This window comes from Oryzias latipes, chromosome 24, assembly GCF_002234675.1.
Source record: "Oryzias latipes chromosome 24, ASM223467v1".
In the NCBI taxonomy this organism is placed as follows: Eukaryota; Metazoa; Chordata; class Actinopteri; order Beloniformes; family Adrianichthyidae; genus Oryzias; species Oryzias latipes.
Genome location: NC_019882.2, coordinates 7,524,881 through 7,544,144, shown reverse-complemented (window position 1 = coordinate 7,544,144; position 19,264 = coordinate 7,524,881). Strand labels below are relative to the sequence as shown.

Below are 19,264 nucleotides of genomic sequence, written 5' to 3'. Positions count from 1 at the left end.
GAAATGACGTCAGGTATGCATTAACCAAAGATATGAGGAAAAATACTGGACAGTGAAGGGATGCTCGTGTCTCATCTTCTTTTTGCAGGAACTTTGATCACTACTAACAACCTGTATTTAAAAAGAAATTAAAATGATTGAAAATATGATGCAACAAAATAATAAATCAGCTTTTACTTTTTTTGTTGTTGAAACTTTTGAGAGGCTTTGCAGCTTACAGAGTCACATCAAGGCAGGTTATTGCTACTCAGAGTCATATTTGTAGCAGGAGACGGTGGCTCCACACATATTTCTGTCTTTACACACATCAAACTGAATATTTGATGCTGCAGTTCAGCTCCTGCTAAGTTAACTGCTCCCCTGATGTACAGCGGGAGGTCTGGAAAACATCAGTTTCAGTTCAGAATCCCCACATTTAGAAATATACATCTGGGCATACAGTTTAGTGTCACAAATGTCTTTTTTTTAACATATTGTTTGGATTTTTTGTTTGCTGCTACTTAGAAGAAGGATTTTGTTGCACATCACATCACTAGAAGGAGTCCATAAAATGAAAATGTATGTTACACCTGACATGGCTAAAAAAACACCTATTTGTTTCACTCAGAGAGTGACAATACCAAGAAATCCGTATAATGGTGGCATCTAATGTTCCAAAGGCCATGAAGGAATGGGTGCTGCCTTTCATTTCCTGCCACCAGCAGGAGGTAGGAAAGCAAATGACCATTCCTCCAAACATCCAGTCAAGCCAATCAGAAAGCACAGCAGCCATCTTTACCGTGGTCTGAAGCTTTCTTTAAACTGCAGTACTGCTCTGATTAGATTAATGGGCCTTAGCATAGGACGGGATTGATTTTTCTTTAATTGAAAGGTATGGAGAGGGATCAGGCTGGAGCCTCACAAGCTGACACATACTGTCACATGCTGTCACATCCTCGTAAAAGCACAAACTGACAGGATCCTTTGCATCTGATTACGATATTTACTGTAACATGTTGACTAGTTGGACTCTTTTGTATAAACACAGGGTATTATATAATGTTCTTGGCTGAAATGCATGGCTGTTATCAAAGCAGGCTGGTCCAGGCTGCAGTGATGCACTGGGATGACCTCATCCTTAGATGGACAACAATGAACATGAGCTGTAGCTTGATTTATGCTGCCACCTATAGGTTATTATGAGAAACTACAAGCTTCCTAAAGAAATAGCCAGATTTGGAGGAATAAACTCAGAAAGATTTTTTTGAAAAACAAAAAACAAAAACAAAAGAAAATGATGCATTAGTTAAATATAGAATCTAATCTACAAAATAATACGTTTTTGGATTCATTACAAAAACGTTGCCTTAAGAGACCGAAAATAATGGAAAAAGTCGTTTTATTCACACATTGGTACATATTAAAAATCACAAATAAATATCTATATTCAACTTCAGAAAATAAACTCAACTTCTTTATTTTAAATAAATGTTTAACAAATTAATTTTTTGCTTTTTAAATTTCCCAACTTCAAATATTTCCTTTAAAAAACTTTTTTTCTCCATTATCTAGTCTACAACTTCTTCAGAAAAATAGCTTCTTTCTTTAATTCTTAATTATTCAGACTTTGTGGACTTTATTCCTTTTAATTTAAACTGCAAATCTGTCAGGAAATGTAAATAAATATTACCACGCATCAAAATCTCTGCAGTTTTGGTTTGAGCTTGCCACACTCATAAAACGTTTCATAACAAGACTCTTATGGTACATTTTAACACTAAATTTTACATTATTATCAGCTCTTTCCTCTCAAATCCATACCGTTGTGGGTTTACTCACAACCGCAGACATTTCTATCATAAGTAGATTCTGACATTTATCCACTAGAGGGCACTAACCCCCCACATTAAAGGACACTTGTTAGATTCAAGTGCCTTAAGTGAGCTGCTGGTTACCTTTAAACATCATTTCTACCCATAAAAAAGTAAGGAAAAGATTAAATAATTGAAAAAAATAGACTTTATCAGTAAATAAAAGAGTTTGTCAATCATATGTTTATTTTTAAGTTGTGAACATCACTCTTGGGTCCCTAAAATCCCAGAATGTGGCTAATTAATGAAGTTTTCCTGTGCCGTTTTGACATAGATTATGAACATGTCAGGATTTGCTGTGTCTTTGTGCGATCTCCATCCATCCAGTATGACTCTGTCTGCATCTCCCTGAGTCTGGATACGGTCCTCTGGAAGGCAAAGATCTCCTCCTCAGCAGTAAACAGCGTGAGGCGCTCTGCTGCTTCCTGAAAGGAAGAGACAACAACAAATACAAGTTCAATTTAAAAAAGAAAAGAATAAAAGTGGAAAGGTTAGAGCTGCAGGGTTGTGATCAAGGGCTCATCTATTCAAACCTGAATGCAGAAAAATAATTAACTGGGAATGTGAATATGACTATCGAAAAGAAGGGAGAGAAAAAAAAAACAAGCCTGGTTGAAGTGAAACTTTCAGAGAAAAACAAATTGAAATGCAGAAAGCCAAACACCTCATCCCTCTGCTGTGAGTGGATGTGGAAGGGGGTTTTGTGAGCGAAGCAAATAATAAGGTGACGTCTGGTAGAGAACGGAGATGAGATCTTACCCCGCTGAGGCCAAGGTCATCCAGTAGCTGCCGATCCCTCTCGTCCTCCCCTCCAGTGTGGACAAACAGTCGGTCTAAAGGAGCGGCTGCCAGCAGCACCACTCTCACCTTGGATGAGGGGGACACAAAGAGGCGATGGGGGGGTGTTATACACAAACACAGCTAGCTTTCTTGCAATTTTAATCGTTTTTGAACTGTGAGTTATAATAAATTACTTACATATTGGGAGTCAATCAAATTAAAAAAAAAAACAAGTCTGAAGGGAGTGGGTCAATAAGAATGACAGTTTATAGAAAAAGTGAAAGATGTTGCAAAAAACAACAACAAAGAAACACATTCTACAGCTGACTGAAAACATTCCAGCAAATCAGAGGAACACAAAAGCCTTTATGTCACACTTGGACATCATTTACATATGTGGGCAAAATCATTCCTCTGTCAGTGAAAGATACAGAAGACTGAAAAAGGTATAATAAATGAAAATCAACCCAAAAGTTCATTTAGATTTCTTTTTAAAGCTGAATCACTAACAAACACAACTAATAAAAAAGAGGACGCCAGCTTTAGCTGAATGTTGCACTACCTTTCAAGGGAATCGCTGCAGTAAAAACCAATTCTGCACCTGTCAGTGGGTGTCACGGCCCTCCATCTAGAGCAAACACCTCAAACTGTCTCCGGTTTGAGGGGTGTCTTCTCCAGACAACATATTTCAGCTTCTAACACACATTTTTAAACAGCATTTAGATCATAGCTCATGAAAAGCTAAAGTTCTTAGCTATGTGCGTGTGTTTGATCCAGCTAAAACCGCTCCAGCAGCCCAGACCATAACCGTGCCTCCTCTTTATTTCAAAAATCCTAGAAAGAGTTGTAGTTAAGCAGTTTTACCACCACCTACAGGACAATAGCTACTTTGAAGACTTTTAGTGAGTCAGACCTCACCACAGAACTGAAACTGCACTAGTTAGAGTTTCTCATGGCTTGTAATTGGCCTCAGAAAAGGGTTTACTCTCTGTTCTGGTCCTGTTAGACCTCAGTGCAGCCTTTGACACCATCGACCACAGTATTTTCCTCCAAAGATTAGAGCAAGACATTGGGATCAGAGGATCTGCCCTCCAGTGGTTTGAATCCTATTTATCCGTTAGGTACCAGTTTGTTAATGTAAATGGACAGTCCTCTCATTGCACTGGAGTTAGCTACGGAGTCCCACAAGGCTCAGTTCTAGGAACCATCCTGTTTAAGCTTTACATGCTGCCCTTAGGAAACATAATCAGGAAACACAGCATTAATTCAGTTGTATTGATCCATTAACCCTGATCAGAATGACCATATAGAGAAACGTAATTCCTGCATCAGAGACATCAAGACCTGGATGACAATTAATTACCTCTTAAACCCAGAAAAAAACTAGGTCCTAAAAACCTGACAGATGCTCTGTCTGATCAGATAGTCTCCCTAAATGGTGTAAGAATAGTTACAAACCTAGGGGTTTCATTTGACCAGGATTTATCATTTAAGGCTCACATATCACAGGCTTGTATAAATGCATTTTCTCACCTGCGCAATATAGCTGAGATCAGAAATAAATGATCTAAAAGTGATGCTGAAAAACTCATCCATGCATTTGTCCCATCCAGACTGGATTACTGTAACTCTTTGTTAGCAGCGTGTCCTAAAAGTTCCTTAAAAAGTCTCCAGCTTGTTCAGAACGCAGCAGCTAGATTTTTAGCAGGAACTAGCAGAAGACAACACATAACTCCTGTGTTAGTTTCACTTCACTGACTCCCAGTTGAATCTGGAATCAAGTTCAAATCTATGCTTTAAAGTGAGGATGTTTTTTTCTTGCTGTGCTTCATTTTTCCAACTGTGAACATGGAGCTGATGTGGTAAAAAAACAAACAAACAAAAAGCTCCAGTTTTGCCTAAAAGGACAAGAGGATTTGTGGATGCATGGAGGGTTTCATCGGTGCTGTCCTCATGGTCTTCCGTGAATTCCACACCCAAGAACTGTGTGATCTAAAACTTATGGACATTAACCTTAAAGTTCAACTTAAGTGAAGCGTTTGGCCCAATTCAATTAAGAAAGATCTACCTCATTTACAGGTTTGCTGGGTTGTTGCGCCACTCTACACACCATTATCAATTAGGCCTTCACTTTACACCAATAGCTAAAAAGCCCGCCTTTCATCTCAGCCAATCACAATCATATTTTTGCCTTTTTGATGGTTTGCCAGCCCTTCTCCACCATGTTCTCTACCTGGAGCGATGCTTTAGAATGGTCAGGCCTCTAACCACCATTAGCATCTAGGCTCTGAGGTTTATGCATCTAAGGTCTGAGTTCATACAAAGCATGCATGACATCATTGACCCAGAGGTCCACCTCCAAAGATTATGGACTTATTTTATCTACATTTTACTGTAATAAAAGTAAATCTCTACTACTATGGGGCTGCCGGAGCCCAAAGGCAAAGGCAGGGGGCACCCTGGACAGGTCGCCAGTCTGTCGCAGTCCTTTTTACTTACTTAATATAATGAATTATAAGAAATTCTGCTTTAACTCATGACAAAGTATTTTTCATGTTGTATTTTGAGTTTTATGCAGAACATCATTAGAAGGAACAAAAATTGGCTCCACAGGCACAGTGAGACCCAGATGAAGAGTAAATATGCAGCAAAAACATTTATTAAAACACTTTGAGTAAGAAATAATGTTTTCCTTTTGTTCGGTCATATACCTTGCGGTCGTAGAGGTTGTCTATGAGGGTGGTGAAGCGTCGGACTTGGTCCTTCAGCGATAAAGTCAACGTGGGAACGTGGCGAATAAAAACAGTGTCGAAAAGCCGCGCTATCTCCAGGTAGTCGACGGCACCCAGAGGCTGGAGAGGACGAGAAACGGAACAAAACTTCATGAGGTAAAAAGAAAAAGAAAAAATTGCCATAGGAAGCAAACAGATTAACTGAACTGAATACTCTGCATGCTTGGCCTTAGAAGAGACAGAGAAAGAACGACAGTTTAACAAGAGCACATTTTGCTGAAGACCCTTGCTGATGTACTGTCCTTGAGCCTTTGCTATTCAGTTTGATTGCTCTTAAAATTAATGAGTACATGGCGGCATATGTCAGAGGAATCCTTGAAGCTCGCATGTCCTCCAAAACTCACCGCGCTGCATCTGGGCTGAGGCCTTACATGCAGTTTACAGCACAACAAGGCTTTGTGCAGTGTCCAGCGTGCTCCGCTAATCAGAAAAATAACCAATAGACTTGCTTTTTGACATTGAGCGGCAAACAGAATCAAGATGGAGGGTGAAGGCCTGACGATGACAGGAGGAGGAGAGAAAATACATACAGATGGAATAATGACACAAAGGATTACCATCATCGAAAAAAAAGTTTACAAAATAACAGAAAATAAGACATTATGACTAATTTTTCTTCCTTAGAAAAAGTGATATAAAACCTCTCTTCTTTGTTTTATCTTTTTTTTTTTCCTTAAAACTTTTCATTTTCAAGATAAAAAGTCTATTGGTTAGAAATTAAACTTTTTAAAATAAGACGTTTTCTTTCTTTTTTCTGTTAAATTAAAGTATATTCGAAACCATAATATCATAATTGACAATTAGGCAAATTTTATAAAAATATTTTCTTAAAACAAAACAAAAAACCCCTTTAAACATTGCATTTTAGCCAAGAACTTTAACAGTTTCTGACTATTAACACAAATTAAGTATTTGATTGACGACATATCTTTTGAAGTTTTACTTTTTCTCAGTTATGTTCCTTTTCTCCACAGAATTCAAGCGCTCATTATTTAAAATTTGTTGTCCTGTTTATAAAAAAAGTTTGACTTTAATCTCTTCACTACAAAAAACAGAATCTTATGAAAGTAAAAGTTGCTCATTTTCCTGTCTTGCAAGAAAGTAATCTTATCGAGAATGTTTTAACGGCAAAAAAATCTTAGTTTGAGAAAACTTAAGGACTTAGTCTTACTGGCTAGAATTTTTCTTTTAAATAAGAATTCTACAAAATGTTCCTACCTCATTGACCGAAGTTTCTTTGCATGTTTGAAGAATATTTTTCAAATTTTAAGAATTTTTGATTTAGCTAGGGTGTCTGTTTTTGCAGCATTCAGATATTTTCTTATAATTTTAAAAATATTTCATAGAATTTTGAGTACAAAAGGAAAACAAGTAAAATGAGCAAATCGTACATTTGAAAAGTTTTGTGAATTGGGGCTTTAAGAAAGCAAATTCCACCGGAGAACACATCCTGTGAGACCAATAATAGGTATCTTTTATTACAGAATAACAATAATAACAGCAGAATAGACCAACAGAAATTCCCCTCCTTTCCGTATACTGTAAACTCACTCTGCCACACAGCTCGTCAAAGGTGCAGTCAGCAACAGATCCACAGGTCTTCTGCAGAGTCAAACGTCGGCCCAGCACAGTAATCACCCGCGGAGCCGTAACTGACAAAACACAACAGTAATCAATGTGTAGTTGTTTTTATGATTGATGATTTTATAATTCAAGCTCATTAGCTAATAAAGAACTACTAGTTCACCCCTCCTACCTGCATAAAATTGTATACAAAGAAATATGTATTAAAATAGGAGGGATATGTTCATTTGTGTCTAAAAATCGAACTGTTTATATTAAGATGGATTTAAATATCTAAATCGAAATGCGAGTTTTCCATTTTTAGATGATAAGAAGTGTAGTCCTGCTCTTAATTTGTGCTTTTATTTTATGTTAGAGATAATAGAAACTCATAATTTCATCTGTTTAATACTGAATTAATAGTAGGGAGTTAAAGGTCTCTTTTTTCTAGAGTAGAACATTTAACATTTGAGATTTCTAAAAACAAAATAATAAACAAATTCTAGTTAATTCTGAAAGTTTTTATTGTCATCCACTGAGGTTATTTCTTAATGAGCTGTACAACCATAAACTAATGGTTTTCAGTATCTGTTTTATTGTGTGTTTATGAGTTTGGTATTTTGCGTACAAAGTTTTCCTTAGATTACTCAAATTTTAATGTTAATAATGTTTTAATGTTAATAGAATAATTTACACTTTCAAGAATATTTTCCTCTCCTACTCCATCATTTTGGTCCCAGATCTTCATCAATAAAATCGTGCATGTGTGCTGGAGGCTATCACGGCTGTTTCTGGGTAAAGGCGGGTCCACCCTGAACAGGCTGCCTGTCCATCACAAATCAGTTACCAGTAATTATTTGTTATCAAATGTTTCCAAATTAGAAAACATTTCTGTCATCAAGGTTTCTTTTTTTTTTTTTTTTCCTGAAAGAATCAAACAACTGCACGACTGACAACAGTTTGATTTTAATTTTGGTGCTTCGTAGAAAATTCCTCCACATTGTTTTAACTAATTGCAGCCGTTTATTTAAAAAAGCCTTTTATTAAAATTAATTACATTAAATTAGTGCAATACAACTAACGAGTTAATTCAATTACCAATTTTACAAGATGTTTAAAACAGTAAAAACTGAGCAGGAATAAAAGGCATAATAATACTTTTATGTTTAGAACTTTGGATTAAAATATATTGAAATAACAGAGAGGGAACTGGGTCTTTTTATTTTGGAGAAAAAGTAGACAGTCAGCGTTCTCCTTTCATTTCCTTACCAGTCTTTTGTCTTAATGTTAGCTCCTCAAACAGGGAATCCAGGTGGGCCTCTGCACCAGGCTCTCCTGAGCTGCACAACACCGCCAACGCACAGGAAATAATAGGTTATGAAATTAATAAAGCTGAAGTGGCTGCATCAAATGGTGGCAGCCAGCAGAGCTTGGAGTTAGTTTTTTCCTCCATCAGCAAAAAAAATTAAAAATAAAAGGACGATAGGCTCCTTAACACAAGCATTAGTGTGTGATTGCATATCAGAGTGAATTTGCGAAGTGAGATAGTTTCATCCGCTTGTGTTTCAACTCCATGTAAAAGGCTCTAGTGTGCTTTATTTACATACAGTGAAAGGACAAAAGCAGTTGTTTGGCCGAGTGAGTGCGGGGGCAACTAACAGCTTATACGTAATGAGGAAAATAGAAAACTAGCTTTTAAGGCTTTGCCATTTTCTCATGTTCTATTGATTCTTTTTTTGATTCTTTTCATGGCTCTCTCAAGGTAATGCAGGTCTTTATAAATCCCCCTGCCTGCTTGTGCCCATTCATGCATCTGTTTGCCTTCTCTCTCCATCCTTTAAAAATAATCAAGCTAAATGATATGCACAAACATTTCTTGTGTGGGGTCGCTTGTGTGCACATTCACTTCCACAGAACAGACGCCATAACTGAGATAATCTGGGTTGCAAATGGAGAGAATTGCAATAAGAAGCCTTTTTTATTGCGAAAATTGGAGGAAAATCTCAAAAGTGCTGTGGAATCAACAAAGCAGAGACTTACAGGTAGTAGAGTTTTCCAGCTGCAGGTTGATCCAAAGTCCTGTAATCAATCCCTGAGTCCAGGCAGACGGTGTGACAATAATTCTGCACACAAAACAATAAAAAAAGATAAAAAATCCAATCGAAAGAGCCAAAATAAAATCCTAAATTAATCGGATTTTTGTAAACCATAATATAATTATAAAAGTAAACTTCATTTTAGAAAACACGACAAATCAGAAAATACACTTTTTTAAACAAGTTATTTGTCACACTTATATTTATTTTTGCCTTTGTTTAATTTTAAACAAAATAATCTGATTTATAAACCTAAAGAAAATGAAATATACATTCCTTCAAAATAAATCTTAAGGAGTTCGTTCTGTCCAATTGTAAAGGATAAATTATATACGAAATGCATATTAAGGAGTTTATTATGATCAAACTGATATGCCATACTTTAAAGTACCACTCCAATAATGTTTTTGTTGTTTTTAACACGTTCTTGTGGCATTTTGCTGATGATGAAGGGGGGGGGGGGGGGGGGGGCACAAGCTCCCTGCTCTGGCCTCTCAGCAATGGTGGTGGTGGGGGGGCATAGTTGCTCCATGCCAATGGTCCTGCCCACAACTCATAGGTGAATTTCTGATGAGCTCCTGCCGCTCTGCAGACACTTTGTCCTAAAAATAAGTTTTTTGACTTCAGCTAAAAACAGATAATCATAGTTAAAAGACCACAGAGAATGATTTTAAATTAGATCAAAAGATGATCAGAGTGGGACTTTCAGCTGGATAAAAAAAGCTTTTATGCATCAAACAACATTCATTCAATCATCTAAACCAGTTTTGACCCTTTCGGGGTCTTTGGGCTGCTGGAGCCTATCCCGGTCACTTGTGGGCGAAGGCAGGGGACATCCTGGGCAGGTCGCCAGTCTGTTGCAGGTCATCAAACGACATTTAAAACAAAAAAGAATTCAATGCAGCTCTCTTATTTGAAGTTTGAACAAAATCAACTTTTTTATACTCCTAATAATAGTTTTTAGAGGATATTTTAAAGCGGGATGCACTTTTAACGAAGTTTCAACTTATTAACGTGAGAAAATGAACCATTATTTCAAATGTTTCTAAATTCTTGTACAAAGTCTTTGTCTTTGCAGTTTTTTATTGGAGTTTGAATGTCAGGTTTAGCTCCATGTATTGTTCGGTGGAGATTTAAAGTTTTTGTCTATGAAAATAATCAATCGACCAAAGAGCAAATTCTGGATGAGCGATGAAAATGACGGGGCAGCGCAGCCGGCAGCAGTCATCTAGCTTTCCTCTGACAGCTCTCTGATTTTGTGTCGCCTCTTCGGGGCTTCTTGAGCTGAGCCATTGTTCTGCGGGGACTCGAGTGCGTTGCAGCTGGCGTGAACATGCGATGTGAAGTTCAAACTCTTCCAGATAGTGTAAAACGTCAACAGGATTCATGTCAGGGAGTTCAGCGCAAACTATAATCATCATCTCCACTATTCTATCAAAGAAAAAAGAGGAATTGCATATCATTTCATGCAAGCCATCAACGGCTGACTGAGTATGCACCGACAGCTCCATCAAATTATGAAATCAGTGAATTTCTGCCACTGGCCTTCTTAAGCTGCAGGATAATTAGTAATCATCACAAAGCAAGGGGACGGAAATACTCCATTCTTTGCTGCTGTCAACTTTTTATCTCCGTGTCCGCTCACAAAACCGGGGTTCCCACTCTGAGCCAATTGGCTGAATCAGGCTTAATAACAACCTGACAAACTCGCCCTCCCCCATGCACAAAAGGGAGGTGTCATTTCATCAACCTTCTGTGACCCCACCAACCGGTAAATAGCCTTTCTGAAGAGAAAGGAAAGGGAAAAAAAATAAACCTTGTCATTATTGGCGCCGCATCATTAGAACCTCAGTTTGTCTTTTCTACTGCCGTCTTGTGCCCCCCTCCCTTTACGAGCGGCTCCTACCTACAGTAAAGACGGTTGACGGAGGTACAAATAGGAGAGGGGGAAAGAAGGAGGAATGGAAACACAATCAGAGATGATGATTTCATTGGTTATTTATAATCAGATGAAGCTGAGGCCTCATGGGTCATTACTTGATTATCCATCTTGAGAGGATTGTCAAGTTCTTACTCCTTCAAGATTTTCTCCGCCCACACATTGTGGTCTTTGGGCCCCCCTACCCCTCTGTCACCACGTTCAACTCACGACAAGACACAAATTTCAGTCGGTCTACTTTAAAACTTTCAACTCTTATGTCAAATATTCGTTTTATCTGATGTGGAAATCTGTTAAACTGCAAAAACATTCACACTGTTTGACATTCACAGAATTCATTCATTTCTATTTAAAAAATGCACCAAGAAAACTATGAATCAACTCACATTATTGTTTCTGTCTTGGTCTTTTGAGGTGAAATGATATCAAGCAATGGCAGGGAAGCAGTGACATCACAGTTTCTCTGGTTTCACCAACACATTTTCAAATCTAGACTTAAACTACGTTCACACCGCCCTAAATACATTTCCAATGAAAAGTCTAAGCAAAAGTATGTAAATGTGCGTTTCAGGCTTCTGCATTCAAAAGTCTGACGTTCATATGTAGCTATGGAAGTTTGTACGACCGTTTTCGCCTACGTGCAAAGAAAGAGCAAGAAGAAACTCCTCCCTGCTTAAACACCATGGGCTAAATGTTCAGACTTGACAAGCAGGGAGGGGCTACTCTTCCTTTTTCTACTGTTTACTAACTGAAATAGGCTTGGTGCAAATTGTCAAAGTGGTGAAAATCTTGCAACTCTTGCTCCAGGATTTTTCTTTCACAGCTCTATTCCGATATATGAAAGACTTGGTGTCATATATCGGGCACAAACCACAATTACTGATTTCTCCTCCATGATCAATTTTCGAATGGTTGGCACTTTCATGAATAAAAAAGGACCCCATTTATGCGTCACTACCAAATCCAAGTCCCTGATCCAAAGTTCAACCTGGTTTGACTTTCAACGAACGTTCAATGGCAGCACATTTTGTGCTTTGAGCCCCAAAAAGAATGTGTAGCTGTGTGTGTCAAAGTGGAAGCCCAAAATGTGCATTTACATAGACTTTTCATTGACAGTGTAAAGCTTTAGTGAGAGATGGCAAACATGAAACCCTAAGACTTTTTTAAGGAATGGAATCATGTCGCCCAACTACATCTCTGTGTGAGCCCAGGACATTTCTCTCCACGGCTGCGTCTCCTCGCCCCTCTTTCTGTGACATATCTCCGTTCTTTACTCCTCAAAAAGTTGCTTTTGAGTTTTTTCAAAGAGCGCCGTGCCATTGAGCTGCAACAAAAGCCAAGGATAGCTGACTACTGGGCCCTGATGAGGTCCACTCCCTCATTACCCGACAGCAGAAAACATTTGATGCTTTTTTTTTTGTCAAAGAATTGACCGGGCCTCAAAGAAATGGAGGGTGGGAAGGCTGAAAAGGGGGAGGGAGAGAAGGGGTAAGGTGGTAGTGGTGGTGGTGGGGGTTGTCGTTCATTCAGCCGTGTGTGTCTTACCGCCTTGTGTGCAGGGACAGAAGGAAAATGGGAGTGGGCAGGGACAGAAGGGTCGAGGGAGAAGGACGGAAAAGAGGGGAGGCTTAAAACACTGCCTTTATGCAGGCAAATTCTGGATGACTCTTCCGACATCAAAGTGTTTTCAGTAACTGAAGAGCTAATGTGGGTGTGTGAGTGAGTGAACTGGGGCTGTCTCTGGTGAGTTCATTCATTCGTGGACACTCTTTTGGGGGGGTACGTGACAATGTGAACACCATAATTACACCTAATGATCTATTCCCTTAAAGTGTGACCGCCTTAGGCCACCGGTGGATTGTTTTGCAGGGTCGTTCTCACAACCTCCTCCTGCCTTGGCTGCTCCTCTTGGGGAAACATCCATTGAGGTGTGGGTCCCACTTTTGTGATGTGGGACCCCCCACCCTCAGCCTATCTTGAGTTTTGTTCCCTAAAAGCTCAATCAATGCAAAAGCCCGGGGAGGGTGCTGTTCCTGCACCTGGCCAGCAGAGGCTCCATGTGTTGATAACGGCACCAACAAAAAACAAACAAACAACTAAACTAAAGAATTTTAGGGTCAAAAGACTGAAAGCACTAACTTAAAAAATACTTGTGACATTTTGTTGATGGGGTAAGACATATAAAAGAAAAATTAAGATTAAATTTGCATTTCTGAGAATATCTTTATTCACGTCGTTGTGAATCAGGAGCACACGTCAGGAGAAAAAGAGAATATTTATCAAGTAGAAAAAACGGTGGGTGGGTCACAAGCTCCCTCTCTGAGCTCTCAGCAATGGCGAGGGTAAAGGGGGCGGGGTTGTTCCACGCCAACGATTCCACCCACAATTCAAAGGAAAATGTCTAATAAACTAATGCTGCTCTGGAGAAACTATCCTAGAAAACGACTAAAAAAAGGGTATAATCATAGTTAGGACCACTGAGAGCACTTTTATAATAGATCAAAAGATAATTGAAGTCGGTCTTTAAGGAGCTTTCACACTGGCCTATTTGGTCTGCCTAGTGCGATGATGGGATTGCAAACAAACTACTAAGAAAACCAAAGAAAATGAGCAATTAATACAAAAAACAAAACTGTTCTTGTGACATTTTTCTGATGATGGAGGACATATATGATAAAAATTAAGCTCAAAATTGCATTTCTGATAATTTCTTCACCCAAAGCGTTGTGAAACAGGAGCAGGAAAAAAAACACCATTTGAAAAAGAGCTTATTTGTGACTTAGAAAATACGCTGGGTGCCCCCTGAACTCCTGAACTTTCTGAACTCCTGCCGCTCTGCGGAAACTTTTTCCCAGAAAACATTACAGGCTTTTTGATTTTAGCTAAAAAATGTATATTCATGATTAAAAGACCGCTGGAAACACTTCAAGATCAATAAAAGATGATTGGAGTGGGTCTGTAATGAGATTTTTAAGTAATTGAGGGGATGTTTTAACTGTAAGAGCAAGTTAAAGGTCCTGACTCCACTCCCTTGTATGTGTTGTTGACATCATGAAGTCTTTAAAACTGTTGGCGGTAAAGAAGAGTCTAAATGAAAAACTCTTGATGCATCTTGACATCACTATGAAGTTTACAAGAATAAATACATTTATTGTGTAGTTTGAGGTGGTATTTGTTATCTTGCCATCTGGGAGAATGAAGGTCTGCATCTTTTTTTAGGGTTACTAATAAATTCCAAAGTGTTTTCCTAAGTGAGGCCATCAGTAACTGCATTAATTTACTTTGATCCCCTCTTTAAGCACTTGTCTTTTACTTGACCAAAACAGGCTTTTTCTTATATGCCTTTAATGTGAAAAGAAAAATCCATAAATGAAAAAGAAAAACACATTTAAGTTGCATTTGATAAACAAGGTTGGTTCTGCCCTCCTGGAATCTAATGCAAACCCAATAAATCATGAGCCACTGTCCTTTGATGCAAACAATATCACTTAATGTTTGTAAGGATTTACGGATACGCTTATTTGTGTTGTTTTTAATCATCTTCTTAAGTCGATCACATAAAAAAATAAGGAACCAAATTCCATTTTTGAAATGTTGTGCAAAAAAAAAACTTGAACAAAAGTTGTTGGCTGCCCTCGAGGCGCACAGTTAGTGTCACTGCCTTGCCATCCAATGCTCTAGGAAAACAAAAACGGCCAATAAATATTAAGCTCCATTTAATTTGAGCTGTCAGATTCTTCTGTCCTACAAACATGTTCACCAAGGTCTTCACTGCAGAACCACAACCTTCTCATCTTTTTTCTCTATTGCTCTGATTTTATTCATGCATTTCCTTTTTCTCTCATTGCTTACTGCACAGCTGATTGCAATTACCAACAATGACCCACGCACACATGCACGCAAAACGAGAAGGAGAGCGGATCAAAAGAAGGGTTAAAAAGAGCAGGAAACCCAGAGATACTTCAAGTTGCCTCAGGGTTGCTGTCATGTTTTTTGTCCATATCTGCGGCTTTGTGTGGAACAACAATCGAACAAGCAGAGGGAAAATAAAGTCACTATTCTGCTGGCAGAATACAGAGACCTGACCTTGGGTAAGTAAAGCCAGTGAGCAGCACAGGATGGCGATGGAATAAAGAGCGGGCATAGAAGGGCGGAGAGACGAGATGAGTGATGAAAAGTGGAGTGGAGAGGAAGGATGGCTCACCAGAGAGAAATGAGTGTCTTGGTTACAATAATGCCAGTGTCCATTTATGGAGAAATAAAAAAGGAAGTAGATAAAGTCTGTGTTATAAAGAAACAAGCTAAACAGAAAAATTGGCCAAAACAGCCAAAAAAGCTGACAGAGGAACCAAGAAAAAAATTCAAAGTGGATCTCCTCAGCTCACGCTTCATCTGACAATTTCTTCTGTTTAGCAGAGAAAATAGGCAGATAGTGAAAGAGAGATGACTGAGGAAAAGGGGATTTAACTAATCAGAAGTCAATGGTTAAATAAAGACTTCAGCTCAGGCGGACAGAGATGCTGGATTGACCTCTGGAGCTCAGGTGATGAGGAGGGGGTGGAGAGGTCAGTGGCTATTTTTACGTGTTAACACCCTCATTCTCCCCCGAGGTTAACGCACTCTTTCTCTTCTTCCCTCACTATAGAAACGCACACGCAAGAGTGATCTGCATCCAAGACTGCTGCTCCCCGCAAGCTTTAATTCAATCCATTAGGGGTCAGCTGGTTAGCAATGCCACCCCACTAAAGCAAGCTTTAACACAGCCGAGCGGACCGCCGGCGCAGTGCATCGCTGCAAAAAAGAAAAAACAACACACCCAGACCTCAAAAAGCAGATGGCTTCACAAAAGCGAACATGGAGCCTCCAAAGAAAGGAGATCTGGGAGCTTGATGAGGATCAGGGAGGCCAAGGGTGTAGCTCAGAAAGTGTGTGCAGTTTTCCAGAAACGTCTGATCAACCTGTCGCGTTAAAGTTGCAGTCATAATAATTCAAAACATTACACCTGTATCTTTTTCACAGAATATGGAGCTATTTTTAAACAAAACTTGCCGTTAAAGTGGATACAAGTCCTCATAGAAACAGGATTTTTAAATTCTTAAAAATCTAGAATTGAGTTAAAGCTGGCCAAATACAAAAATAAAAATAAAAACAAATATGAAAACTTTTTTTTTAATTAGACGTACAAGTTTAAGAAACCAATTACAAAATAACGAAAGTTTGATCCGAGTTTGTAATCTGCTACTTCACAACTGACACAGGAAAGTCAAAAATGTGAAAACGACAAATAGTTTGGATTGATGAACATTTAAAAAGAAATCTTTACAAAACTAATGTTTAAAACATAACCCTAAGCGTAGAAGCTTTTTTTCTCATGGCATCTCAAAATATTTTGAGTTTTCCTTCTTTACACTTCTGTTGTTGGTCAAAAATAAATACAATTTACTGATCTATTGTTAGTGGTAGACTTTCAAATGGAAAATGATCTTACGAAATATTACAGTTATATATAGTAACACAGTGCACAGATTTCCAACGGCTAAATATTTTGCTAAAAATCCTGGAAATGAACAAAAATATGGCGTTTTTCTAACCTAAATTCTCATGGCGAAGTCAGTGCAGAAACTTTCTAAATACGTAATTTTGCACATAAACAGAATCTGCTTCAGACAAATTCTAATTAAAAACAGTTTACACTTGATGTTTAATGAAATCTTTATCACAAAATAACATCAATTAAGTAAATTGTGGCCATATTTTGAAATATTGGCGTAAAACGGGTCAGGTGACGGCGTTTTATTTTGTCTAAATACCAATAAAAGGTGCAAGAATGCTGCCCTCCTCTGTTGCAAAATGCATGACAAATAAATTATTATGCAATTATTTATGATTATGATCACTCCAAACACATCAATGATCATCTGAGATGCAGGCAGGATAATGGTGCTACCTGCTTAAATTGCAAAGTAGATTTTTTGCTAGAAAAGGCTAACCACCACCTCGTCTCCCCCTCTTCTCCTCCCCCTCTTCCACAACGCATCCCGTCTTTTTGAAATGCAAGCAGTCTGAGTCAGTCAATCAGCTCGTCCACCTTTCTCCCGCTCTGTTTTTTTGTGCCCACCATCGCTCTTCCCATCTCTCCTCAGCTTCCTGCGAGCGAGTCTTTCAGTGCGCCGTGGCATGATCAAAGACAGCTTTGTGACACTTTGTGAGGCACGCAAGAAGCAGAAAACATCAAACCACTAACATGGAAAGGGACGCATGCAGAGGGACAGAGTCGCCCTTGCAGGTGTGTGAAAGTGTGTGTGCAATAAACAAATGAATAAATTAAAAAAGGGAGAGGGGTGACTTTTTCTCTACCTTCAGCACGTGGATGAAAGGCAGGAAGGTGTCCCTCTGAAGTCCATTTTTGTACAGATCTGAAAGAGGAGGGGAGGGCCTGTATTAGAGGTGCTGTTTAGCCTCCTGATAATGTCATTCCCCCGCCACAGATTGGCAGATAAAGTGGCTATTGATGAACTGAAGGATGGGTTGGGAAGCGCGACAAAAGGACTGGGAGCAGGGGGAGAAAAATGGATTTCTGCACCGGCAGCGGCAGCAACATAAAATTCATTACATTCCCAAACAATGGTGGCGAGAGAAAGGACTGTCGCCTTTTCAGCACGGACAATGTCCACAGCGGTTCACTGAATAGAGGTTTCAATTAGCTCGGCTGGAACAAATTACATCTGAAGTAGCATCCCTGATAGATAGATAAAACAGACGGGGACTCACACACAAACAGGGACAAAGATGCTCAGAGACGCGCCGGCAGCAGGGCTTAACGAATGCAAACAAATGTTGATGTTTAGGCTTCAGCTTATTAGAGTTGGACCACACACAAATAAACCTCCCTTTGTAACTCCTAACACTGTACAGTGCTGTAAATTACTATATTTAGATTTAACCAAAGCAAAATGAAAAAAAAAAAACTTTGTTTCTTTAGAACAATCAGAAGATCAAAACCTCTGTGACGTTACTGATTTTTAAAAAATCATTTAATGTGTTGATACGCTAACTTTATGTATTGATTATATCCAGTTCAGTAAAAAGGCTTAAAGGATTTTGCATGAAAAAAGGAGCATGAATAATCTGAAAAACTCTTCATCTCATATGCCTTTTAAGTATATTTTTTACTCTTGTTTTATCAATTTTAACTATCAATTTATTAATTTCTGTAAATTATTGTTTTTAATAACTGATGCACTTTTGGTAGTTATAAATCAATAAATTCGTTGTAATTTCTTGTTTTAAATGACTTTTTATGTATTAGTAGTAAATCAATTACCTGTAATTGCCGTTTTTGAATTGAAAGAGTACTTTTAAAATGTTGTTGCACATGGGACAGTGAGAATAAAATATCCATCTGTTTCATCTTTAATCTACCTTTTATAACATGCTTTAAGGGAAATTTTCTTTTGCACGGGGCAACAAATGGTACGTTAAAGCACCGTTTGCTCCCACAACCCCACCAAAACCTTTTCGATTCACATTAAACATCATTAAAAATGAAAAAACAAAACACTACACATGCAACCGTCACTGAATTCCCCCCACAAATACATCTAGGGCTTTATTGATACCTGCATCTCCACATCAATAAAAATGGAAAACATATGCCTTTCATGCCCAGTTGTCTCCTATGGCTTTTAGTGTTCCATTAACCTTGTAATTAATACCAAGTAGGCTCTCTATCAAGTTTCCCTGGTTTGTGGCTTTGTTCTTTATAGCTAGTAAATATCAGAGACATGTGTCTTTGTCTACAAGAGCCATCTTGCTGCCATCCACTTCACTCAAGGCTTTTAGGCATCAACATCTTCGCCTGAGAAACGGAGGCGTCAAATGGCACATGATGCATTTATCTCCAGCTTGATCACCATTTTGCTAATTCTTTCTCCACCCTGGCTCTGCTGGCAGTAAATGCAACATCAAAGTCGAAGAAAATCATGAAAATGCAAAGTTGAGAGGTGCAGAGGATGTTCCCTCCTTTCCGGTGAGAATTTGAAGCAGAGGCGTTTGGTGTGACCCTGTTGTCATAAATAGATTCTTGTAAGAAGCCAAACACTTATGAAAGGAACTAGTTAATAAATACCTAGGAAAGACACCAACACTTATGATGGTGACAGAGCAAACGTTGTCTGGGAAGGAGCAATCCAGCTGCTGTAAACATTTATGGACATTTTTATTAAACCTAAAAGAAAAAGACAT

General features: G+C 38.5%; 1 protein-coding gene across 1 annotated transcript in view; it reads right to left on the bottom strand.

The window, feature by feature from the left end:
* Positions 1-2,010: 2,010 nt before the first annotated feature.
* afg1l (AFG1 like ATPase) overlaps positions 2,011-19,264 on the bottom strand; it is a gene marked incomplete in the record, with an annotated part of 29,059 nt that continues 11,805 nt past the window's right edge. The window contains 7 exon segments of the mRNA XM_023952897.1: positions 2,011-2,275; positions 2,610-2,717; positions 5,342-5,482; positions 6,974-7,074; positions 8,255-8,325; positions 9,026-9,108; positions 17,378-17,436. Of these exon segments, the coding sequence (XP_023808665.1) occupies positions 2,126-2,275; positions 2,610-2,717; positions 5,342-5,482; positions 6,974-7,074; positions 8,255-8,325; positions 9,026-9,108; positions 17,378-17,436 (713 nt within the window).